This window comes from Salvelinus alpinus, chromosome 6 (assembly GCF_045679555.1).
Source record: "Salvelinus alpinus chromosome 6, SLU_Salpinus.1, whole genome shotgun sequence".
Taxonomy (NCBI): Eukaryota; Metazoa; Chordata; class Actinopteri; order Salmoniformes; family Salmonidae; genus Salvelinus; species Salvelinus alpinus.
In genome coordinates this window covers 42,670,730-42,697,844 of record NC_092091.1, presented here as the reverse complement: position 1 = coordinate 42,697,844, position 27,115 = coordinate 42,670,730, and the positions used below count along the sequence as shown (strand labels likewise).

General features: G+C 47.1%; 1 protein-coding gene across 3 annotated transcripts in view; it reads right to left on the bottom strand.

The window, feature by feature from the left end:
- LOC139577550 (tyrosine-protein kinase JAK1-like) overlaps positions 1-27,115 on the bottom strand; it is an 81,826-nt gene that overhangs the window by 11,947 nt on the left and 42,764 nt on the right. For all 3 annotated transcript variants that reach the window (XM_071404602.1, XM_071404603.1, XM_071404604.1), the window contains 17 exons: positions 26,554-26,707; positions 26,212-26,375; positions 24,795-25,140; positions 24,408-24,590; positions 22,695-22,852; positions 22,377-22,491; positions 21,022-21,220; positions 9,810-9,919; positions 7,280-7,432; positions 6,996-7,083; positions 6,157-6,284; positions 3,651-3,786; positions 2,098-2,249; positions 1,596-1,746; positions 784-872; positions 447-639; positions 201-325 (listed from right to left, as the gene is read on the bottom strand). In XM_071404602.1, the coding sequence (XP_071260703.1) occupies positions 201-325; positions 447-639; positions 784-872; positions 1,596-1,746; positions 2,098-2,249; positions 3,651-3,786; positions 6,157-6,284; positions 6,996-7,083; positions 7,280-7,432; positions 9,810-9,919; positions 21,022-21,220; positions 22,377-22,491; positions 22,695-22,852; positions 24,408-24,590; positions 24,795-25,140; positions 26,212-26,375; positions 26,554-26,707 (2,644 nt within the window). The remainder of the gene's footprint in view (positions 1-200; positions 326-446; positions 640-783; positions 873-1,595; positions 1,747-2,097; positions 2,250-3,650; positions 3,787-6,156; positions 6,285-6,995; positions 7,084-7,279; positions 7,433-9,809; positions 9,920-21,021; positions 21,221-22,376; positions 22,492-22,694; positions 22,853-24,407; positions 24,591-24,794; positions 25,141-26,211; positions 26,376-26,553; positions 26,708-27,115) is intronic.

The window sequence follows — 27,115 nt, the reverse complement described above, 5'->3', positions numbered from 1 at the left end:
ACACGAAGCTAGGGTTAGGGTTGGACACGAAGCTAGGGTTAGGGTTGGACACGAAGCTAGGATTAGGGTTAAACATGAAGCTAGGGTTAGGGTTGAACCGTGATGTGGACACGGAGCTAGGGTTAGGGTTGAACCGGGATGTGGACATGAAGCTAGGGTTAGGATTGGACACAAAGCTAGGGTTTAGACAGTTGCAGTACCTGACAGATCTGGACAGCGTAGCTAAGCAGGGTCTTCAGGCTAGTCTGTCCTCTGTTACGGGGCAGGTACTCCTTCAGACTGCCAGCAGGCAGGTACTCCATGATCAACTTGATGGCTCTGCCTCCTACACATACACAGATAAAAGAGGTTAAAGTGGACCCAGCACAGGTGATGTTTGTGTACGTGCCTGCGTGCGTGTCTACGTCCGTGCGCGTGTGGCAGGGGTACGCGTTCCTCTCGCTCACCCTCCTCCTGGCAGATGCCCTTGTACTTGACGATGTTCTCGTGGTAGAGTTCTTTAAGGATTCCTATCTCACTCCAAAGGTTGCTGCTCTGCTCCTCCCTGTTCTCTGGTTTGAGACTCTTCACTGCTACCAGCTCCCCTGTCCGGTCCCCCCTGGGGTCATACCGACACAGCTCCACCTTTCCAAAGTGACCCTGCGCACGCGGACAGCCAGTTACATACACACGTTACCGTTATACACAATCACGTCAGCCTAAAAAGACTGTGACACACGTAGCAGTAACTGCATATACACACTCGTTCTCTGACGCATTCAAAAACACAGAAACGTGCGTTACCTCCCCCAAATCTCGGATCCTCTTGAGGAACCTCTTCTGGAACAGAGTGGGGTCGACCTCCTGAGTGGGCGCCGGCTTGATAGAGGGGTCTGGTGGAGGGACACACACACTGTTACCACTGACAACGTGTACAGTGGGTTTATTCAGCGACGCTACAGCACACCAGTATGATGGATGTGGAACTGCGACATGGCTGCAGTACCTCATTCTGGCCACAGTGTGGGAGTATTAAGGGCAATATGCATATCCAAGGGGTCCAGTTTAGGGGGAGATGTAGTTTACTGGGTTCACTCACACAACACTCATACACACACACACTGTTGCAAGCTCTCTCTCTAGCTAGCGCTTGGTAACGGCTGTCCTTACAGGGGGTATTTAGTATTTTATTAGGAGCCGCGTTAGCGGTTGCGAAAGCTGCAGCTACTCTTCCTGGGGTCCAGGAAGAGTAGCTAGGGGAATGATGACACATGACTTACTGCACACATTCAAAGAGCCTTCGTACAGATACGTATGCACACACACACACACAGCTCCTCCCACGTGTCTCACACACACACACACACGATTTCCTTGGGAAAAAATGAAAGACTAAACTCTATGGTCCTTGATAGACCTACTTTATGTCAGACATTGTGCTATAGCTTGCAAAATAAGTAAATGTGACTCTGGATGACAACATAAGGCTGTTTGTTATCAACATTAGGGCTGTTTTCCTCTCCTTCCTTACTTCCTAGTATCGCAATACTGGTATCGGGACAACACTAACAAACACACACACACACACATGGACTCGCACACACAGAAACACGTACTCTGCTCCTCCAGCGTGTCTATGTCTCTGACGATGGCCCTGAAGAAGGGGCGTTTGTGGGGGTCGTAGGTCATGCAGTGAGTCATCAGTTCAGCCAGCTCTTTGCAGTCTGGGGTAGCCAACTGGCACTCCGCTGCATAGAACCTCTCCTTCTACTCACGGGGGGAGAGAGAGAGAAACCTCATCAGTTATCAAGGCAGAGCAAGCTTGAGGGCATGTATTATCCGTGCTTGACCTGCGCAGGAGCTGAGTACCGACACCTAAAAAAAGGTGCTACTGCTTGAGTTCCTGTTCCTCTTATAGAACATTCGCTCACGAATATGGTGGAGCTCCTGCACCGAAATATAAAGAGCACCGGTACCCAAAATGAGAACCGGTACTTATTTCAGTCCAAGTCAAGCACGGTGTATTACTCTGGGTTGCAATACATTTGTTACAGATGTGTATTGGTAGTATCTTTCAAGTGGATCAAGGTGTGTGTGTGTGTGTGTGTGTGTGTGTACCTCGGTGAGTTTCTTGTCTTTGAGGGGCACTTCTCCGTCATAGCAGATCTCCCAGAGTGTTGTGCCGAAGCCCCACTTATCAGCCGCTACACTCAGGTTGGTAGAGTCCTTCACACACTCTGGAGCGATCCATGGGATCCGGTCCACACACTCTGCAGGGTGGCACAAACACAGCCTTAGGCACACGGTATGTGTTTGTATACACTATACGGGGAGAGGGGAATGCATTCGACTGAAACGTGTCTCCCGCATTTAACCCGGCCCCTCCGGGCCGGGTTAAAGGGGGGGGGGGCTGCCTTAAAAATCCACATCCACGTCATCAGCGCCCGGGCAGCAGTTACTGTTGGGGGTTTAACTGCCTTGCTCAAGGGCAGATTTATACCTTGTTGGCTCGGGGATTCGATCCAGCAACCTTTCGGTTACTGGCCCAACGCTCCTACCCGCCGCTCACTGTACGAACACATTCACATTCGGTGTAAAAGCCCACTCTATTGTACTGAACACACACAACAAACTGTTGGGGAGGGGGAGAGGTTTTGTCAGGATTAATATGTTTGTCGTCCTATCTTCCCTCTCTGACACATTTACTGTATTACTTTTCCATGATGCACTCTCTGTCTCTCTCTCCCTGTGTAGTGGGAAAGGCTCTGCCTTCCTCGTCATGTGACCTGGGCCACCCAGCCTCTCTCTGGCCTGGAGTCAATTCACTCCCAACTGACAGGAATCCACAGCCCTGCCATGTCAGTAACACAGCACATAAACAGAGAGGGGTGGTGGGGGGGCAGGGGTGATGGAGGGAATGGGGGGGAAAGAGTCCAAGAGGAGGAGCAAAAGAGAAGTACAGAGAATAAGGGGAGAGAGCGGGAAAAGGAGAGTGGGTGGGGAGAAGGACAGAAAGAGATGCGGGAGAGGGGAAATAGAGATGGAAAGAAAGCGTGTTCTCATTTGTCAGATTCAAATGTCCCAGTGGACTTTCACACGGAGACATCCAGTCCAGTCATTAACTCCTCTGGTCTGTTAACCGTCTTCACTCAGCCACAGGCACCGTAAATGTTTGCCGAACAGAAACATGATGCCATCGGAGGGAAATATGGAATGTGAGAAGTGTCCTTGTGCAGTATCCTTCCTGAAAACAACAATTCCCTGACAAAACCTCACTTACTAACACCGGTGGTCCTTGGTAGCTCAGCTGGTCGGGCACGGCGTTTGTTACGCTCAGGGTAGTGGGTTCGATTCCCGTGGACCACCCATACGTAAAATGCATGCACATATGACTGCTAAGTCGCTTTGGATAAAAGCGTGTGCTGAAACGGCATATATTATATGACTGTGAAGACATTCTCCTGGGTCACAAACCCTTCAGAACTCAATATATTGTACAATGGAGGCTTCACACTTATATGATCTCAAACTGGGCCATTGTCCTGTCAGAGCTCAACATGGATCCCTACACCTCCGCAAGATAAGTTGCTCTGGATGACAACAAAAATGGTGGTTGTCTGGCACACATTATGCATAACTTGGTACACAGAAATGATTCAGTGAAGTCTTACCCTCTCTGGTCAACACAGTGATGGGTATGCCGGGGTCGCTGAGCTTGATGAAGGGTCCTCCCTCACTGTCCACTCCGTCTCTGGCCAGCAGGATGTTCTTGGTACACACAAAGCCATGCACCAGCTTCTTATCCTCCTGCATACATACATACATACATCAGTGGTGGGCCGTCAGGGCCTGCAAGGCCTTCTCTGCTGGCCTAAACATCATCAGAATCTAATTTTCTTTTAAATATATTTTCCCACAAATATGTATTAAATTATTCCCCAGAGTAAGAGTTATACTCTTCATTTCATAGCTTTCCTCTTGGTTGCACTGCTTCCAGCCCCAGGTTGAGATTTGGAGGGCTGGTCTTTACGTTAGATCTTTTATCCAATCATATTCAGCCATCATGTGTTGCCAGGGGTCTAAAATCTGCCCTCAGGCCTTCAGAATCAACAGTGAGGGCGCTTGTAGCTTAAAGTGAATGGAAATAAAAATTTTGTGTCAACCAATCAGCTTTAGAGTTGGCTATTGTACGCCTGCTGGCTGGCTCCAGTGTTACACAGGAGCCAGCTAGCAGGCGTAGGGCGTCCACGTCTTTTGATTGGATTACCAATATTGAGAGGCAGGTCCTATGGGCAGGTCTATGCAGATCTAGGAAACTAAATTTGATAAACGAATTAATTCGCGTTCTACTGTTTTTTGAACCCACAATGGCGGAAGGAGGAGAAGATATCGATTTGGTCGAGGATATAATTATAACGCCATTCTCAAGACGAACTTTTCAAGAAAAGTTAGACATTGTAAGGAGAGGTCGCCCGACGCCACAAAGCCTGTCACAGGCGGGAAAGGGGTTCGTTCGTTCGCCACTTTCAAAGTTTCAACTATGAGCGCTGTCAATGGCTCACAGGCTCCGAGAAGCACTGCAAACTGTACTGCTGGGAATGCCTATTATTTGCAAGTGATCGATTTGGTGTTTGGAGCCACACTGGCTTTGCAAACTTGAGTTGTCTAACCAAGGCAGCAACGAGACACCAAAGTACGGCTGGGCACTTAGAAGCAATGGTGCTTTTGAAAACGTTTGGGGACATCAGAGTGGAGCTACAGCTCTCACTCGTCCTGCGTTATGTGACGGACACGGGAGTCAAGGAGCGATTTATCCGGTTTGAAGATGTGACAAGCGGCAAGCGAGCTGATGACATTGCCGCTCTTATTTTCCGTTTCTTGGAGGAAAATGAATGTAGTCTGGATAAAGTTGTGGCACAGTGTTTTGATGGCGCAGCAGTCATGGCATCTGGACTCAATGGGGTGCAGGCTAAAGTTAAGGAGAGGGCACCGATGGCCTTATTCATTCACTGCTATGCACATCGACTAAATGTAGTACTGACTCAAGGAGCCTCAAAGCTTAAAGAATGCAAGGTCTTCTTTGCCAACCTCAATGGCCTTGCAGCATTTTTCTCACGATCCCCTAAGCGCACGCAACTGTCTAATAATCAGTCTTTGGTGAGTAGGCATACAATGCATGTTATTTTTTATTAAATGTGTATGTATGTTTCGCATTTTATTTCGTTAATATTAAATAGCCTATATATTAACAAAATAAAATGGCAAATAGCCTATGTTGCAAATTATTTGTTTTCTTTTATTTTCAGTGAATAGTTATGTGTCTTTATCATCACGGTGAAACTGCTTTGGGTGCGACAATGCGCTGTTTAGTGAACACACTGTATTTATTTTTTGGGGGACTTAAAGCTCAAAGTTTGTGGACCAGAAATGGATAGAAGAAGAATATTAATATAACTCTGTTGCACTCGACTATGTTCTTGCCTATTAGTTGAACTGTACTGTATTGTACTCTTCCCCTGCAATTCTCTGAAAAAAATGTCAATTTCAAGGTGACGCAACGCCTGGTTATACTGCGTTTCTGTCTAAATGTATAGTGTCTAGAGCCATGGCATCTAAATGATGGTAATAACAGGTGGATTAATTCGGGTGGGACTGTGTAGGACCTCACTGAAGGCCCAGGCGCCAGGCCCACGGCACGCTACTGACATACATACATATATGAGATAGAGTCACATCAAATCTAATTGTATTTGTCACATGCTCTGAATACAACAGGTGTAGTAGAGTTTACCGTGAAATGCTTACTTATGAACCTTTGCCAACGATGAAGAGTTTTTTTTTTTTTTTTTTTAATAACACAAGAGGAATAAAATACACAAGCTATATACAGGGAGTACCAGTACCAGATCAACGTGGAGGAGTACAAGGTATTTGAGGTAGACATGCACATCTAGGTAGGGAGAAAGCGACTAGGATATATAATAATAAGAGTACAATAAAGAACATAGTAGCAGCACCATATGATGAGTGTGTGTGTGTGTGTGTGTGTGTGTGTGTGTGTGTGTGTGTGTGTGTGTATAGTCTCGTGAGTGTACATAGAGTCAGTGCAAGATAAGGTCAATGCAGATGGTCCAATCTACGGCTTTGGGTGACTGGAGTCTTTGCTGTGTGTCTTACCAGGTAGCTGAGAGCACTGGCCAGCTGTTTGGCCACCTGGAACTTCCACGGTGTACCGAGAGGACTGTGTTGTCTTCGCATGAGCAGATCCAACGGACCGAACTGGACAAACTCCTCCACCATGATATCTGGGGGAGAGAGAGAGGGACAGTCAATACCGACACACACACAGACGCACTCGGGGGAATATTCTGCCCGCTGGCCACCACAACAGAAAGACTGGTTTGTCTTGTGTTTTGGGAAACAGTACAGTGACACCTATAAGTAACAAAAAAATAAAGGGAACACTCAAGTAAATGAGGGATACGAAGTACATTGAAAGCAGGTGCTTCCACACAGGTGTAGTTCCTGAGTTAATTGAGCAACTAACATCCCGTCATGCTTAGGGGTCATGTATAAAAATGCCCACTTGCCCATTATTGTGGCTACCATGGCTTACAGCTTACAATTGGCTCATTCATCCCCCCTCCTCTCCCCTGTAACTATTCCCCAGGTCATTGCTGTAAATGAGAATGTGTTCTCAGTCAACTTACCTGGTAAAATATATATATATATTTTTTTTTAAATTAAAATAAATACCAAACATCTCCCACTAACCCGTTTGGACAGGTTTTAGACAGTTCTGTATAGTATGTCAATGTACTATTCAATACTGAGTCAACAGGTCATGGGGTATTCGGTATTTGTAAATAATGGCAAGTCCTATCACATCCACTAACAGTGTAGGTCCTGTATTACCACTTCTTACAGTAACAGAAGGATGGATTAAGAAGTGAGTTTAAGGTTTAGATGTGTCATGTAGGTTACCGTGGCAGCGTAGGGTGTGTGTGTGTACTCACTCTCCAGGTGGCGTACACAGACTCCATAGAGCAGGGCGATGTGCTTGTGGGAGACCTGCCGCATCATACTGGCTGTCTCAAAGAAGGCCTGGGGAGAGAGGGAGAAAAAGGGAGAGCAGGAGAAAAAGAGAGCGGGAGAGATGGAGGTGAGAGAGAAAGGAGAAGTCAGTCAGCTAATGTGGCAGAATATTGCCACATAACATCCCTCACATACTCTCAGAAGTTACTCTTCTAGTGGGAGTTCCTAAAGTTATCACAGGATGAAAACAGTGTGTGTGTCTTACCAGAGAGATGTCCCTGTGTCCGGACCCCAGCACCTTCAGCACTACTTTGACGTCCTGAGAGGAAGAGTATCCAGCATCCTCATCCTCCGCACTCTTCACCTTCAGTACTCCAGCATAGATGTTCGTCCGGGTACCCAGCCCCAGGTGCTCTCCCTGAGAAGCAGGAGAGAGGGAGAGAGGAGAGCGAGTTAGTCAAGACACACTCACGAGATACACACACCGTAAACACACACTGGTGACCGACAGCAGTAAGAAAACACTGAAGGACTAAAGTGGCTGGAAAAATAAAAGATTGACAAAGTCTCTTTCAGCCGATGGATAGATGTGACTGATAGGGTATGTACTGGATGTCACTGATAGGGTATGTACTGGGTGTGACTGATAGGGTATGTACTGGGTGTGACTGATAGGGTATGTACTGGGTGTGACTGATAGGGTATGTACTGGGTGTGACTGATAGGGTATGTACTGGGTGTGACTGATAGGGTATGTACTGGGTGTGACTGATAGGGTATGTACTGGGTGTGACTGATAGGGTATGTACTGGGTGTGACTGATAGGGTATGTACTGGGTGTGACTGATAGGGTATGTACTGGGTGTGACTGATAGGGTATGTACTGGGTGTGACTGATAGGGTATGTACTGGATGTGACTGATAGGGTATGTACTGGGTGTGACTGATAGGGTATGTACTGGGTGTGACTGATAGGGTATGTACTGGATGTGACTGATAGGGTATGTACTGGGTGTGACTGATAGGGTATGTACTGGGTGTGACTGATAGGGTATGTACTGGGTGTGACTGATAGGGTATGTACTGGATGTGACTGATAGGGTATGTACTGGATGTGTAGAGCGGGGGTGTCAAACATGCGGCCCGCGGCAGTTTTTTTAAATGTGGCTCTTAATCAACATTGAAATGACTAAAACCAAATGAAAACTGTGTAGAAAGGATAGACTTACATTCATAGTATTTTCACTCTGTCCAGCTTGCTAACATCAAACCTGCTTGCTAACATCAAACCCGAAAGCTAGACAGAAAATTCCAAAAGCGACGGATATAGGACAATTTTTTTAGCACATTTTGACAGCAAGGAAATAGAATACATTTTAAGTGCGGCCCTCCGTGAAGACCAAATGCTTCACACTCACTCATCACAAATTGGAAGCAAGATGGTTACAGTGCCTCCTAAAGACACGATTGACATCTGGAAAAGGGGGTAGGCTATCAGCTGATCATTGATGATTGATGTAAATCTGCTAGTTAGCTCAATATTTTTTTTTACAGTTAGTGATTTATCTTCAATGCCCTTAAATAAAAACTTCATAGTATAATATTCACAATCTTCTAACTCATGATATATGGCTGGCTAGTGGCATGTGGATCTTCGTTATATGTGGTAGTTAGTAGAGTCTAGACCAGTGGTCACCAACAGGTCGATCACGGTCGACATTTAAGGCATTCCTAGTCAATCACCAAACAGTTCTGTAGAAAAGCCAACAGTAAAGGTTTGCCATCTCATTGAATCGTTTTATTTGTCTTGAGCTGGTGGCGGTAGGTGCGCTTGATTCAGAAGCCCCGCACGCCGGGTAGGCCAAGTGTTCCCATTTTGAATCATTTCATTTGTCTGAAGGGACAAACACCGCCTACCAGGAGAACTGTGGCTAAATCAAGTGTGCCTACTGCCCTGGCCAATCGGATAGCTCATATCACCGTGCCTACAGCTTTCACGACCCCACAGCAAATGTTTGATACTAGCCTACGTGTGATTTTATAAAACTTTTAAAACTATGACCAGAGAGAAACGTTGAAAGAATACAGCAAAGAGCTGCTGTTTTTATGAGTGAGTTCATGTCTAAGTTTTTATTTCAGTACTTTTACAAAACATAAAACACGCTCCCTAATTCCACTCGCGCTGCAGCTGCAGTGAATGAGTAGCCAAGTGTGTCGATAGGCCTGCGTTTTATATTTAGCATCTCGTCGTGTCTATTTTAATATTAAGTAATATTTAACTTTCTCTCGTCATAGGAACAACATGAACTTGTGCCTGAGGCGGATGCAGTGCGAATTGAGTTTCGGCATCAGGTGGAGGACAATGTCCCCTCTGGTCAGTCTCACCAGAGAAAAGGAGAGAGCAGGGACCGTGAGAGCTAGACCCTCTGCTGCTCTCTCCCTCCCTCCGCTCAGACTGACCATCAGATGCTGGTAACATCAGTCCAGTAAAATTATTTAAATTTATGCTCAGCTGTGCCTCGCAAGTGATACGCCCACAGATCTATTTTGATATCAAAGCTCGAATTTTGAAATGAAATATGGTCTGAGAATAACAATATTGGTAGGCAAGGCATATAGCCAATATGTATTAGGGCTACTGCACACAATTAAAAAAATAAAAATAATAATATATATATATATAGGATGGTCTGGTGAAATACCTCACTCATCACCCAAAAGGGCACTTGGCGAGTAGGAGGGTAAACGGGCAGGTGCTGGGGCACACGTGCCTGGTACGGTGTGTGGTACTGTACCTGTAAGATCTCCTCCTTGAGGATCCTGTGGAAGCTGAGTTGGCTCTCCTGCAGGGGTGTCTGGGGGACCAGCACTCGTTCCTTAGTTACTACCAGCAGGTTGGACACCTCTGAAACACACACATACTCCATATTAGCCAGTGAAAAAACACACACACACACACACACACACACACACACACACACACACACACACACACACACACACACACACACACACACACACACACACACACACACACACACACACACACACACACACACTCCATATTAGCCAGTGAAAACACACACACACACACACACACACACACACACACACACACACACACACACACACACACACACACACACACACACACACACACACACTAGCAAGTGCAACACAGAACACACACCAGGGTTGTGTTCATGAGGCCACGCAACAACAAAATATTGCATGGCTGTGTGCTCGATTTTATACACCTGTCAGCAACAGGTGTGGCTGAAATAGCCGAATCCACTTGATTTTGTATATAGTGTAGTATGATAGTATACTTATGGGATACGCCCCCAGTGTATTCTTGAGAAGCCTTTAATACACTACACCAGCCATGATTGGCTGGAAGTCACGACGTGTGTCGTCGGGGAGGGGCATCCCTCCTACCTTATAAAAAGGCCCAACGTAAAGTCATTCAAAATAAGCAACATCCCTTCCTCTCTCCTGCAAGGCGGGTGGTCTGGTGAAATACCTCACTCATACTGTCAGAAAACCGGGGTTACGGTCGTAACCTAAAGTTCTCTTTCAAGTATTAATTTCGGTATTTCACTTATGGTATATACGAACTCCCGTATTGCCAGACAAGCTTATCCTGACAACCGACTGCATTGTGCGACTCATCACACAAACGGGCCCTGGCCCTCAGAAAATCCTACACCTAAAACAGTATGCGCCAGTGTTGGTGCAGTGACATCGAGCCTATAAAACTTTGCAAACGTATGAGATGAAGCCCAACTCGCTGCTGAGCAAATATCTTGGATAAATATGCCCTTAAATAAAGCCCAGACCGCAGCCATTTCTCTTGTGGAATGAGCCAGTAGGCCAGCAGGAGACTGAATACTTTTACCAAAGCGATAGCCCCCACTATCTAGTGGGAGAGGCGTTGTTTAGGGAGTGCTTTACCCATGTAAGGTTTCGCGCAGGAAATGAACAACTGATCACAGTTTCTAAACCCCTTAGTCCTGTCCATGAAGATGCACAGAGGGTGAACATATGCAACCATTCGTTCCGGGTGGGGGATAGAAAGCTATCAGCTCAAGGGGAAGACACGTCAAATATGGGTTAGTAACCTTAGGGATAAAGGCGGGGGTTCGGCCGCAATGACACCCTGTCGTTACCAGGAGCAAACTGTGTACATGACGAGTGCACTGAGAGCGTGTGAATGTCGCTTGCACGCTTGGCAGAGGCCAACGCTAGTAACAGTGCTGCCGTAAATGAAAGTATCTTAACCTCCACTTGATCCAAGGGCTCAAAAGGCTGTTGGCATAGAGCATCCAAAACAACTGATAAGTCCCATGACAGGGCAAGCTGTTTGGACCCTGGACTCAAACGACGTGCACCGTTCATAAAACGGGAAAAACGGATGTTGCCCTACTGTTGTGCTCCCAAAACCCACATGACAAGCCGAAATAGCTGCCAGACATACCTTAGTAGTAGAAAAGGCCTTTCCTTTGTCTAATAATTCCTGTGTAAACGACAGGATTAGCGGGACAGAGCACTGGAACGTCACGGTCTGTGAATTGGTACGCCATTCCTCAAACACATGCCATTTACAAATCATAAAGAGACCAGGTGGATGAGGCTCGAGCACTCAACAGTCTAAATGTGATTTTGGGGAAGCCCGGCAGTGTTCAAAATAAGCCGTTCATGGGCCATGCCCAGAGTGCCAACCGTTCCGGGTGAGGTTGGAAAATCTCCCTGCGCTCCTGGCACAGTAGGTCCCAATGCAGCGGGAGGTGCCACAGCTGACCGCATAGTAGTTGAGTGATCTCCGCTAGCCAGTGTCTTTCTGGCCAATGAGGCACTATTAGTATGAGAAACAGACCCTTCTCCCGCACCCTGGCTAATGGGTGGGGAGAGAGAGCGATCAGGGCCAGTAGGGGGAATGAATACAGGAGGTCACGTGGCCACTCATATGCCAACGCGTCCATCCCGGTCGGTGCATCCAGATCCCTCAGGGAAAAGAACAGTGGACACTGTGTATTCTCCCTCGATGCATAAAGATCCACTGCTGGAATGCCGAAGCGCATCCAAACCTGATTGGCTAACTTCCACTCCCCATATAGAGGGTTCCCCCAGGAGGGTAAACACGTCCCCAAATTCAGCACTACTGGTTCATGAATAGCTCTCATTGACTGGACATGCACACTGCTCCACATAATCAGTCTGTGTGCCAGTGTGTGTAAGTGAGGGGACCGCAGTCCCCCTTGTCTGTTTATGTAAGCCACAACCGTGGTATTGTCTGTTCTGACTAGAACATGACGACCCTGTTACGAGATTGTGTTCAGAGGTAGGTGAAGGAGTCAAGCGCAGGAGAGCAGAGATGTCCGAGATGCGTTTTTTTTTTAAATAGGCAAGTCCACAAACATATAGGTCAGGTACCAAAATAAACGCCCTCGACAAAAAGAGAAACCAGTTACTCATGGAAGGAGGAAAAAACAACGCTCCTAAACTTATACACACTTGGTATAATACGTGAAAACAAATAAGGCACAACCTTAACGAGCAACATCACACGAATAATCCCGCACAAACCTAGGCAGGCAACAGGGGTAATTATACACACAGAATTTAAAGCAAATGAAACCAGGTGTGAAAGAACCAAAGACAAGGGCCTCCCGGGTGGCGCAGTGGTCTAGGACAGTGGTCTGGGTGGCGCAGTGGTCTGGGTGGCGCAGTGGTCTGGGTGGCGCAGTGGTCTGTGCCACCAGAGACTCTGGGTCCGAGCCCAGGCTCTGTCGCAACCGGCCGCGACCGGGAGGTCCATGGGGCGACGCACAATTGGCCTAGCGTCGTCCGGGTTAGGGAGGGTTTGGCCGGTAGGGATATCCTTGTCTCATCGCGCACTAGCTACTCCTGTGGCGGGCCGGGCGCAGTGCACGCTAACCAGGTCGCCAGGTGCACAGTGTTTCCTCCGACACATTGGTGCGGCTGGCTTCCGGGTTGGATGCGCACTGTGTTAAGAAGCAGTGCGGCTTGGTTGGGTTGTGTTTCGGAGGACGCATGGCTTTCGACCTTCGTCTCTCCCGAGCCCGTACGGGAGTTGTAGCGATGAGACAAGATAGTAACTACTAACAATTGGATACTATGAATTTGGGGAGAAACGGGGGGAAAAAAACAACAAAAAAAACAAAGACAAAACCAAAGACAAAACAAATGGAAAAGGAAAAAAGGATCGGTGATGGCTAGTAGGCCGGCAACGCCGACCACCGAGCACCGCCCGAACAGGGAGAGGAACCACCTTTGGTGGAAGTCGTGACAGACCCTCCATAAATGGGAGAAACAACTTTACTGCAAGGAGTTCCAGGCAGTTTATGTGAGTGGAACAGAGATGGGGTCCCCACACCCCGTTCAGCACCTCATGGGTTGCACCCCAACCCGAGAGAGATGTGTCTGTCAGGACTAATGGTTTGGCTAAAACAGTGTCCATCTGGACACCCTGTGACAGAAATGTCGGGTCTCTCCAGGAGTGCAGTGCTACCGTGCAATCTATGGAGATCTGTACATGGTGATGTTCGTGATGTATTGGGACCTAAAGAAGAGACCCAGCATTGAAACCCTTTCATATTCAAGCGTCCTAATGGGATGACCACTAAAGCCGATGCCATCAAACCTCACAGCCTTAGGCATGTTTTGAAAGAGACCAGGTTCCCTCTGCGAAAAAGTGCTAGGCAATTCTGGAATGTTCTTATACGTTTCCTTGAGGCAAGCTTGAATGATACCGAATCTAGGGTTAGACCTAGGAAAGAGATTGTCTGCGTGGGAATCAGAATGCTCTTTACTGTGTTTATTCTGAAACCGAGAAATTTCAGGCATTCCAAGAGCAGACTAAGAATTGTCGTCTCGATTGAGCGCACAGCAGCTAATCGTCTATGTACGCCATCAGCCGAATGCCCCTCCCTCTTAGAGGTGACAGTGAGAGTCCAAAAGGGAGAACCAGAAATTCATAGATTACGCCCTGGAAAAGAAAATCTGAGAAATGTCCTGTGAGGAGAGTATATTCAGATGTGAAAGTAAGCGTCCTTCAGGTCGACGGATACGAACCAATCGCCTGGGCGCAAATAATGTAGCAGAGCAGTGTGTGTCAACATTCTGAACGCGTACTTTCAAAGTCTGTAGATCTATGATCGGGTGTATAACTTGAGTAAGAACCGCAGTGGCTTTGCTTGGGAGGAACACTTATTATTGCCATTATACCTATTAGTGATGTGATTTCCCAGAGGACAGGCTCTGATTCCCCCTGAGCCTGAGCGCCGATTCCTTTGAACCGAGACGGGTGACAGGGAATTGTAGTCTATCGTGCCCTGTACCCAGTTTGACACTGCGCATGCCCGCCAGATCTCTCTCCTCTCCGAGAGAGAGCAGCAGCCTTTGTCGGGGGGAGAGTGTATGAGTCCGCGAAGCGCTGCACATGCACGGCTGGCCCGCACTGGGAGAGTGCTTTTGTGGCCTATCACCACAGAAGGAGCGGTTATAGGGAGGCACACTGTTTGTTTTGATTTCGTGAGAAACAACATGTCTGACTGCACCCTTGGCCTGTAGCCTGGTTGTGCTAGTGGGATACAAAAAAAAAGTGAACTGACATTGGGGAGAGTTTGTGAGACGAGAGGGGGGTCTTGTAGAAGCATCCACCTGGACATTGTCTTTTCTCTTTGGGCTGTACTCTGTGACCACCGACTTGGGCCCGGTATGCAGGTGCCTGCGAACTTGCACCCTGGAACAGGCTCAGGACTGGTGGTGGAGATAGAAATGCGCTTGGGGGAGGCCGTTCTCGCCTCTCTGGCAATGGGGACACCACTAGGCCGTCCGCATCTTCCTTACCCCCTGGGTGGGGTTAGGGGCCGGTTGGCTCCTTGGGGCCATGGGTGGGAAGGGAGGCTTCTTAGACCAGTGGCCTTTAGGGTCCGAGGTTCTCTGCTGCCTTGGGCTCGCAGCCTAGGGTGCTGGGGATCTTAAAGGGGTTTTGACCTGCTGCAGCCTGGGCGAAGGTGGAGCCAGGCACAGGGGAGGCACTGGGCTGTATCTTACTGGGCAGACAGAGCTGGAGGGCTCCCTCTTCTTCTCCTCACACCGTTTCTCAATGGTGGGACCAAAAAGGCCAACGAGAGCATCCAGAATCTTCAGATTCTCACTGTCAGATACCGTTGATAGATTGAGCCATCGCACCCTCTCCTGGGATATCATGAGCCCCATCACTCTTCCCGACACCTCAACGGCAGCTTTAAGCTTGAGGTCTGTGGCAATGCAGCTCTCGTCTCACAAACTTGGCTCCGGTGTGACCGTTATCTCTTCCTGTAGCTCAGCTTGGTATGCCGAGGTCATGGAAGCGGTGCTGAGCCCCGTCACCGCTGTGGCGACCAACTTGTAGACCTCTGTCACGGAGGACTGAATGCACTCGTACTTGGCTGGTAAGGTGGGACCAGTCGAGCTCATGGAGGACTTCTGGCTGGGGTGTAGATGGGAAGCTACCATTGGGTCGATGGGGGGGGTCATGTGGGCAAGCCCAATCCCTTCCATGTCAACACAGTCCAACACGACCCACCTTGGACAGGGTTCTTGGAGGAGAAAGGTCTATTCCAGGTATGGATAACCTCCTCCAGGCATTCTGGGAAAACTGGTATAAATTGCCTGGCTGCCCATTTGGCTTTGGGTAGCTTACCTTCGTAGCGGGACGTGGTGGTCTCTGCTACTGTATTAGGCAAAGGAATCAACAGTTTATCTGAAGTGCGTTTGCACACGTCCTGCAGGTCCACACCGAGAGCCGGTTTCGGATTCCCCGGCAGGAGGCGTGGCGGCCTGAGGGGATGAAGGAGTCATTGCCTCCATCTGATGATTCCAAATGGGTGCTGTCGGGAAAGCCCCATGGAGTCGTTGTCGTCTGATATCAGGAAGCCCGGCAGGGAGGCAGCGAGGTCATTGCTGGAGTCCTCCAACAGTGGGGCAGTGGCTTCAAGCTGGTCGTCCCAGCTAGTGCTAGCTGTCGCTCCGAGATTCCCTGTGGGGATATCCATCGCCTCTAATGAGCCATTGGGGATGTCAGCCCCATGTTAGGATCCTGTTGACTCAGGCTAGCTTGGCGTGCGACGGAGACTCTTCACCATGAAGAGGGCACAGTCTAGTTAGGTAGCTAGCGATTAGTGGTTTATCTCCAATGGTGGCACTTGTGTGATGGCCGGATACCATTTCCAAATAGATAGACAAGATAGCTTGGTAGTAGGTAGTAAAAAAACATTTATTGTCCAAGTTAAACCACAAAACTTTGAAGCTAGCTAGCGTGGTGGCTAGCTTGCTTATGAGTAGTCACTGTTTGGATACAGCTAACTTTGTCGGGAAAAGAGTTAGCCGAAGATTCTTCCTCAAAGAATCTTCCTCTAACTATGGTGAAGGAAAAGGAAAATTGCCACTACCGCACAGTCCAGAGAATAGCGCCTGTCGAGCGAGTTGTAAGCTCACGTCTGAAGACAGTTTAGCTACTTCTGGAAAAGGCAGTCGTGTCGAGGTAACGTTTCTGATGAAAAGCGAGAAGAGGTGCTTGAATGACTCAGAGATGCTGCGTCAGACCTTTTATAGGGTAGGAGGGACACCATTCCCCGACGCACACATCACGACGTCCAGCCAATCATGGATGGTGTAGTGAAATAAAGTTTTATGACAAATACGCTGGGGGCGTATCCCATAAGTGAAATACCAAAACAAATACTTGAAAGAGAACCAGTATATAATTCAGTATATACAGTCATGGCCAAAAGTTGAGAATGACACAAATATTAATTTCCACAAAGTTTGCTGCTTCAGTGTCTTTTTTGTCAGATGTTACTATGGAATACTGAAGTATAATTACAAGCATTTCATAATTGTCAAAGGCTTTTATTGACAATTACATGAAGTTGATGCAAAGAGTCAATATTTGCAGTGTTGACCCTTCTTTTTCAAGACCTCTGCAATCTGCCCTGGCATGCTGTCAATTAACTTCTGGGCCACATCCTGACTGATGGCAGCCCATTCTTGCATAATCAATGCTTGGGAGTTTGTCAGAATTTGTGGGTTTTTGTTTGTCCACCTGCCTCTTGAGGATTGACCACAAGTTCTCAATGGGATTAAGGTCTGGTGAGTTTCCTGGCCATGGACCCACAATATCAATGTTTTGTTCCCAAGCCACTTAGTTATTACTTTTGCCTTATGGCAAGGTGCTCCATCATGCTGGAAAAGGCATTGTTCGTCACCAAACTGTTCCTCGATGGTTGGGAGAAGTTGCTCTCGGAGGATGTGTTGGTACCATTCTTTATTCATGGCTGTGTTCTTAGGCAAAATTGTGAGTGAACCCACTCCCTTGGCTGAGAAGCAACCCCACACATGAATGGTCTCAGGATGCTTTACTGTTTGCATGACACAGGACTAATGGTAGCGCACACCTGTCTTCTCCGGACAAGCTGTTTTCCGGATGCCCCATACAATCGGAAAGGGGATTTATCAGAGAAAATGACCTTACCCCAGTCCACAGGAGTCCAATACCTGTAACTTTTGCAGAATATCAGTCTGTCCCTGATGCTTTTCCTGGAGAGAAGTGGCTTCTTTGCTGCCCTTCTTGACACCAGGCCATCCTCCAAAAGTCTTCACCTCACTGTGCGTGCAGATGCACATACCTGCCTGCTGCCAATCCTGCGCAAGCTCTGTACTGGTGGTGCCCCGATCCCGCAGCTGAATTAACTTTAGGAGACGGTCCTGGCGCTTGCTGGACTTTCTTGGGCGCCCTGAAGCCTTCTTCACAACAATTGAACCGCTCTCCTTGAAGTTTTTGATCATCCGATAAATGGTTGATTTAGGTGCAATCTTACTGGGAGCAATATCCTTGCCTGTGAAGCCCTTTTTGTGCAAAGCAATGATGACGGCATGTGTTTCCTTGCAGGTAACCATGGTTGACAGAGGAAGAACAATGATTCCAAGCACCACCCTCCTTTTGAAGCTTCCAGTCTGTTATTCGAACTCAATCAGCATGACAGAGTGATCTCCAGCTTTGTCCTCGTCAACACTCACACCTGTGTTAACGAGAGAATCACTGACATGATGTCAGCTGGTCCTTTTGTGGCAGGGCTGAAATGCAGTGGAAATGTATTTTGGGGATTCAGTTAATTTGCATGTCAAAGAGGGACTTTGCAATTAATTGCAATTTATCTGATCACTCTTACATTTACATTTTACATTTTAGTCATTTAGCAGACGCTCTTATCCAGAGCGACTTACAGTAGAGTGCATACATTTTATTACATTTTTACATACTGAGACAAGGATATCCCTACCGGCCAAACCCTCCCTACCGGCCAAACCCTCCCTAACCCGGACGACGCTATGCCAATTGTGCGTCGCCCCACGGATCTCCCGGTTGCGGCCGGCTGCGACAGAGCCTGGGCGCGAACCCAGAGACTCTGGTGGCGCAGCTACCACTGCGCCAACATTCTGGTGTACAGTGGGGAGAACAAGTATTTGATACACTGCCGATTTTGCAGGTTTTCCTACTTACAAAGCATGTAGAGGTCTGTAATTTCTATCATGGGTACACTTCAACTATGAGAGACGGAATCTAAAACAAAAATCCAGAAAATCACATTGTATGATTTTTAAGTAATTAATTTGCATTTTATTGCATGACATAAGTATTTGATACATCAGAAAAGCAGATCTTAATATTTGGTACAGAAACCTTTGTTTGCAATTACAGAGATCATACGTTTCCTGTAGTTCTTGACCAGGTTTGCACACACTGCAGCAGGGATTTTGGCCCACTCCTCCATACAGATCTTCTCCAGATCCTTCAGGTTTCGGGGCTGTCGCTGGGCAATACGGACTTTCAGCTCCCTCCAAAGATTTTCTATTGGGTTCAGGTCTGGAGACTGGCTAGGCCACTCCAGGACCTTGAGATGCTTCTTACGGCGCCACTCCTTAGTTGCCCTGGCTGTGTGTTTCGGGTCGTTGTCATGCTGGAAGACCCAGCCACGACCCATCTTCAATGCTCTTACTGAGGGAAGGAGGTTGTTGGCCAAGATCTCGCGATACATGGCCCCATCCATCCTCCCCTCAATACGGTGCAGTCATCCTGTACCCTTTGCAGAAAAGCATCCCCAAAGAATGATGTTTCCACCTCCATGCTTCACGGTTGGGATGGTGTTCTTGGGGTTGTACTCATCCTTCTTCTTCCTCCAAACACGGCGAGTGGAGTTTAGACCAAAAAGCTCTATTTTTGTCTCATCAGACCACATGACCTTCTCCCATTCCTCCTCTGGATCATCCAGATGGTCATTGGCAAACTTCAGACGGGCCTGGACATGCGCTGGCTTGAGCAGGTGGACCTTGCGTGCGCTGCAGGATTTTAATCCATGACGGTGTAGTGTGTTACTAATGGTTTTCTTTGAGACTGTGGTCCCAGCTCTCTTCAGGTCATTGACCAGGTCCTGCCGTGTAGTTCTGGGCTGATAACTCACCTTCCTCATGATCATTGATGCCCCACGAGGTGAGATCTTGCATGGAGCCCCAGACCGAGGGTGATTGACCGTCATCTTGAACTTCTTCCATTTTCTAATAATTGCGCCAACAGTTGTTGCCTTCTCACCAAGCTGCTTGCCTATTGTCCTGTAGCCCATCCCAGCCTGTTGCATGTCTACAATTTTATCCCTGATGTCCTTATACAGCTCTCTGGTCTTGGCCATTGTGGAGAGGTTGGAGTCTGTTTGATTGAGTGTGTGGACAGGTGTCTTTTATACAGGTAACGAGTTCAAACAGGTGCAGTTAATACAGGTAATGAGTGGAGAACAGGAGGGCTTCTTAAAGAAAAACTAACAGGTCTGTGAGAGCCGGAATTCTTACTGGTTGGTAGGTGATCAAATACTTATGTCATGCAATAAAATGCAAATTAATTACTTAAAAATCATACAATGTGATTTTCTGGATTTTTGTTTTAGATTCCGTCTCTCACAGTTGAAGTGTACCTATGATAAAAATTACAGACCTCTACATGCTTTGTAAGTAGGAAAACCTGCAAAATCGGCAGTGTATCAAATACTTGTTCTCCCCACTGTATATGCAAATTATATGCAAACTTTTGGCCACGACTGTACATACTTGGTGTGTATAAACAGTGTAATAAAAATGCAATGTAGAGTAGTAGATATATTAGAATCATTATCAGTGTGTGGCTGGGTGGAGAGGAGGAAATGATGTTGTGACAAAGAGAACTCTGTGGTTTTCAATACACACACAACAAAATCAAAACACAAATGGTGCTCCACCCTTGTGACAGGCCCATCATAGCAGGCAAAATATTTCATCATAACAACCCCCCCCCCCCCACACACACACCAAATCAAAACACAAATGATGCTCCACCCTTGTGACAGGCCCATCATAGCAGGCAAAATATTTCATCATAACAACCCCCACACACACACCTCCACCTCTCACGCCTGTCTGCAGTAAACAGAGGAGGAGATGTGCTCAGGAAACCACAGTACTACTTAGTCTTCCTTTCCTTGCCTCTCACGCACTGGCACACACACACACACACACACACACACACACACACACACACACACACACACACACACAGAGGACGTAAACAAGACAGGGTTCTCACACACACAGACACATACGCTTGCAAAAACACATAGCCACACCTATACACAGATGCACACAGTTACCCCCAGAGGGTTAGGTGAGTGGTAATCATGGTGAGGCAGTGTCGCTAAGTGAAACTAGAGCTCCTGGTGTAAACAGGTACTAAAAGGGACATCCTTTCAGTTGACCAGAACCAAGTCACGCAGAGGGCTCAGTTCAATATGCGTGCTTGTGTGTGCATTACATGTATAGAAAGACCAACATGACATTCTGAGGGGCTGAAATAAAAGCACTAAAAGTTGAAGTGAAAGTGTGTGTGTGTGTACTGAATATTTGTGTCTCTCCTCATACCTCTGGGCTGTGGGGGGCAGCAGCGTCTGAGCTGGAAGTGGAGGTTGTCCGTACGGAGGTTCTGTCTAGCCAGGTGGTCTAGCAGCTCTCTGAGAGAAGATCTGTAGGTATCGGTCCCATACAGACGGAATCCCTCAGAACCCACCTCGATCTGGAAGTTCTTATACAGATGCACCTGCCTCGACTCACACAGATCCAACTGGAGAGGGGGGAGGAAGCGGTAGATGAAGGGAAGGAGAGAAGGAAAGGGGAAATCAGGGGGGGAAAGGGGGAGAGAGTTAGGCAGGATAAAACAAACTGTTGTCCACTGCATACTGCATGGAACAAAACCCAGTCAGCATGTACAGTAAGGCACATGCTATTGACTATCACCAAATTAATTTAAGAGAATTGAGAATTGAATTGAGATGCCCCAAACAAGAACACACTCAACCCCCCCCCCCCCCACACACACAGACAAACACACACAGTTTTCACTGATGGGAGTTCAACTTATCTAACCATGGTAATGTGATATACACACCAGACTGCCAGGCTGTTGTTTTGACAGTAACCACACATTGTTTGAAGAGGACATCCTCTGTGTGTGTGTGTGTGTGTGTGTGTGTGTGTGTGTGTGTGTGTGTGTGTGTGTGTGTGTGTGTGTGTGTGTGTGTGTGTGTGTGTGTGTGTGTGTGTGTGTGTGTGTGTGTGTGTGTGTGTGTGTATCATGTTTTGGTATCATCTGTGTTGTAACTGTTTATCAGACAGCTCCTAGTCACTTCCTTGTGTGATTATCTCTGAACTTTGTTGTTTTGGCTTTTTTATCAGACTTCTCCATTCGTTCCACCTCAGTTATTAACAACCAACTCTCTCTGCCTGCAAAAAATAATTTGTTCTCAAGACGGTGTGTGATATATTCGTCCTATTCTACAAACGTGTATTAATACGCATGTGTGAATTGGAAATGTTCGTTTTTTTGCATATCCCAACTCTCCCTGAGACACCCTCGGAGAGTGGGGTCACGGTCAGGGTCTGCCATTTCGACCCTGGCCATACCAATGAAACCTTGGATAAATTAGGGTTAAGTGCCTTACGCAAGGGCACATTGACAGACTTGTCACCTTGTCAGCTCCGCGATTCCAACTAGCGACCTTTCGATTACTGGCCCAGCGCTCTAACTGCTAGGCTACCTGCCGCCCTAATTTCAGCGTCGAGTGTGGACGCAGTTTCCCATTACCGGAAATGATACCGGAAATTATGCAGTCAAGATACCCACATTTGGGGGAATTCACAGGGGTCAGCATGGCCAGAGTGCAATGGTCTCGCCTCTTTCGTAATCAAGATGTCTCCCATGCCAGGTAAGTACTTGTTACCTCTTTGCAGACCACGGTCATGATGATGTAATGGTAGTCAGTACAGGACCAGCGCAGGACATAGGTTCCCTCCTCGTTGCCCTCCTGACGAAGCTTCTGGTTGGCATACTCCGTACTGCAGGAGACAACAGTCAAACCCCCGATACTCGACAGTAGATTAAGACAAATGAAACAGATAGAGAAAGGTAGAAGGACGAGAAGAGAGGTTAGGAGACTAGAGAGATGAGGGGGGAGATAAAGACGGAAATGGGGAGAGAGAACAAAAGCCAGACAGAGAGAAAAAAAAGAGAGAGAGAGTGTGTGTGTGTGATTACTGACCAGATAGGTCCATGACAGCAGTTCTGTAGGTTCTGCACCACAGAAGAAGGAGCCACCTCTGTACACAGGTAGTGATGGGCATCCACCGTCAGACGGAAATACCCGTCCACCAGAGCAGCGAATGCCAGCGCCTCGCCTCTAAACTCCAGCTGCACCTCCTAGAGGACAATCGGGTTAAACAATAGTAAAAAATACTTCATAAATCATTACATTCAATACTTGATTCATTCGTCATTATTTGGATCCCCATTAGCAGGTTGACATTTATTGGGATGAATCTTGTCCTGAGGCAGAGCTCAGCGGTTTCCACAGCAAAGTTCAAATTGGCTATGTCGTAAAAAATGTATGCTAATAAAAATGAGCTTTTTGGTCTTCGTTTAAGGTTGGGCATAAGGTTAGCAGGGTAGTTAAGATTAGCTTTAAAATCAGATTTGATGACTTTGTGGCTAGTCCAGCTAGTGACCACTCTGCAGAGCTGCCTCCAGGACAGGATTCATCCCAATAAATCAAATCGCAAGGCTCTCCAGAGGGTGGTGCGGTCTGCACAATGCATCACCGGGGGCAAACTACCTGCCCTCCAGGACACCTACACCACCCGATGTCACAGGAAGGCCAAAAAGATCATCAAGGACAACAACCACCCGAGCCACTGCCTGTTCACCCCGCTACCATCCAGAAGGCGAGGTCAGTACAGGTGCATCAAAGCTGGGACCGAGAGACTGAACAGCTTCTATCTCAAGGCCATCAGACTGTTAAACAGCCATCACTAACACAGAGAGGCTGCTGCCTACATACAGACCTGACATCATTGGCCACTTTAATAAATGGATCACTAGTCACTTTAATAATGTTTACATATCTTGCATTACACATCTCATATGTATATACTGTATTTTATACCATCTATTGCATCTTGCCTATGCCGCTCCGTCATTGCTCATCCATATATTTATAAGTATATGTTCTTATTCGATTCCTTCACTTAGATGTGTATATTAGGTAGTTGTGGAATTGTTAGATTACATGTTAGATATTGCTGCACTGTCGGAACTAGAAGCACAAGCATTTCTTTACACTTGCAATAATCTGCTAACCGTGTGTATGTGACCAATAACATTTCAAGATTCATCCCAATAAATACCAACCTGCTTCCCATTAGCTGACACCTTAGTCTGTGTTCCAAAACACTCCACTATCTTCCTTTCTTGTAGATTCCTTTTCTCATCTCCTTTCCTTAGTGCCCTAGACTGCATATCTTCAAGGAGCTTGTTTTTACGAGGTTCAGTTAGCTTGGTCTGATGCAACAGGTAGCACACTTACAAGCCGTGGCATGCAGTCACAGTGATCATTTCAGTCCCACAGAATTAGGGCAACACTGTAAGTACTGTACACACACACTCAGTAACTGTAGTCTTTTCCTGTACATAGCTCTATTCTTAACAGAGGAATGTCTAATGGTAATCTAATCTCATCTAAACACAGACTACTAATCAGATGATTTGTTCCTGGGCTAGGTTGGCTGGCTGTTAGGCCCGGTGACATTTGAACTAGCTGGCTGGAGCGGAGACAGTACAGAAGAGATAACCTGAGACCAATTAATGAATGAATGAATGAATGAATTAAACACTAAATATGCTGCTGTCACTGTTTAAATCGGCATAATCTAGCTCAAGCAGTATTGGGAGTGTGTGTGTTTGCATGCGCTTATCTTACCATCTTCTTGTTATCCTGTCTGAAGATGGTGACAGAGGACTCTTTGATAACGATGTGTGTGATCTCGTGAAAGTCACAGAACGTCACCCAGTCGTCGCTGGCGTCGTTCTTCTTGTCCTTCTTCTGTTTGCCCTCAAGCTTGTTCTTCTTGGACTTTGTCTTCTCTTTCAGCATCAGGGTATTCTATTGCCAATAAAAGCAAAAATGCATTGTCATAAGATTTCTCATAGATCAGTTTCAAAATACATTCAGATACTTCATCAATACCTTCCAAAATCACTCCCTATCCAGATATATCTCAACCAAAAGTCTAATGTTAGACATTCTAACATATCTCAACCAGAAATCTCACACCAACTCCTTTAACCTCCCCACCTTCCCACTCACATTAGGGGGCTTCCTCCTGTAGGAGATCCCTGTGGTCCCAGTAACCTGGACCTCTATGGCCAGGGAGGGATCAGGTCCATCGCTCAGCCCTCCGTTTGTCTCTCCCTCCTGGGTAAGTATCAGGGCCCTGGGCTCCAACACCTCCCTCCCCAGGCCCCGGGTGAGGCCTTCCAGGGTGGACAGGTATTTGATCTTCAGGTCGTACAGCGTGATGTTGCTGTCCTGCATCGTGCGACTGTTGAACTCATTCAGGAAGTTCTTGAAGACGTTGTTGATGCGGAGCCGGGTGAGGATGTTGCGCTGTTTAATGCTCCTGTTCAGGTTCTCCGGGATAAAACGCTTGTAGCTGGAGAGAGCGGGAGGAGAAAGGGATTGGTAAATGGAGGGGGATAGATGCAGTCAGTGGAGGAATTAGGGACATTGTCTTCCCTTTCCATTTGTGAACAGGTACGTGTGTATGTGTGTACAGATTATACAGTATATCTGTGTGCAATGTTCCCTCTAAACTATGCTCGTGCGTGAGCGTGCAGCTCAGGATTCTATTGCATTGACACGCAGGACTCAGCCCGTACGCTACACAGACCGGTGTGCCATAACCAAGCAGAGCTGCAGTAGGCCTATATGCAAATAGAACATTGCCATATATGGATCTGTGCCATTCACTTTGAACTGGACTGTGTTTACAGCATGAGCAGTCGTGAGTAGATGCACTTGTTTTGAGATCAAAGCATGAGCTGCATGTAGCTGCTAGTTAGTGAGTTATTAGCCCATTTATAGATCATTTGTGATCACTACTGTGGGAGTGATTGCTTCCTACAAGAGCACAAAATGTGTACATTTCTAGACATCTTTGAAAAGCCAGTCAGGTAAAGAGCTTTTTTTTGTCTTAAAAGGGGCAGTGTTGTATTTTGAGTAGCCAATAGGCAGAGGATGTCATAATTTGTCTGATTCCTTGTAATAATGGTATGGGAATAATAATGTATTTGATTTATTATTTTTGCATCAAAGACAACATTTTTGTCACCACCTTGTCTGAAGGACAAGTGGTTAAACAGGTTAATGTTAAGCCCTGCATGTTTTTTTCAAAAGACTCATGGAATGTAGGCCTACACTGAACACCACACATTGGCTGCTACTGTAGGCTGAATGATAAAACAGCTATTTCCATGTTAAAATGTTATGGGATCCATTTCCTCCATTGTTTTTGACGGTAGGCCAAATAGCCACAGTAGCCTACTTGACCACTACAACTGTAACTTAAAGCGGGTATGGCCTCCGTGTTCACAGTAAACGCACCCTGGAAGTTGCACAGAATTTAATCAAACGTTCAAGATTGCCCTAGGCAGACCTGAAATTTGCTCAGTTCCTAAAATAAATTGGAGCGAACATTGTCTGTGTGTGAGTGTGTCATCTATACCTGATGTCATTGGAAGCAGTAGAGAGAGGTATTTCTTTGGTCATAGCGTAGTGAGTGATGGCCAATACAGCCATGCCCAGACACTCATTCTCTATCTCGTGCTGCTCCGCCTCACTCTGCTGGCTACGCACCACAGCCAGACCCTTCTGGAAATCATTCTGGCCCTGGAAACACACACACAATATACTCATACATAACCATACAGGAAGGCACATGTGTACACAAATCGTCACATTCCTGATGTGGTGACCAATGTTCCAATGAAATTAGGAAGAGTAGTGAATCATACATGTACAGTGTGCATACCCTCCCATAGACACACACACATGCACGCGCGCGTACCTGGAAGAACAAGTAGTCGAGGGAGGCAGAGTCCAGTAGGGGTGTACCCTCTGGGACCTTCTGTGGGCTGAGTCCTCCTCTCAGTTTACTGATACAATGTCTCCACACTGGAGACTCACTCTCACTGGTCCCATGCCAGTTTGTAAAGTAAAACCTGGGGGGGGGGGGAAGAGAGAGAGAGAGAGAGAGAGAGAGAGAGAGAGAGAGAGAGAGAGAGAGAGAGAGAGAGAGAGAGAGAGAGAGAGAGAGAGAGAGAGAGAGAGAGAGAGAGAGAGAGAGAGAGAGAGAGAGAGAGAGAGAGAGAGAGAGAGAGAGAGAGAGAGAGAGAGAGAGAGAGAGAGAGAGAGAGAGAGGAGAGAGAGAGAGAGAGAGAGAGAGAGAGAGAGAGAGAGACTGTTAATACCAACACATGGTCGGTAGGTGGGTGAGGTGTATGTGTGTGTCTGAGTGCGTGTGAGCGCGCGTGTGCATTCACGTTATGTATGCAGATTTGTTTGTATTTGTGTACAAAGGTTGGCCATAATCTAGGAACGAGCCCCTAAGGTGTGACGCTAATCATCTT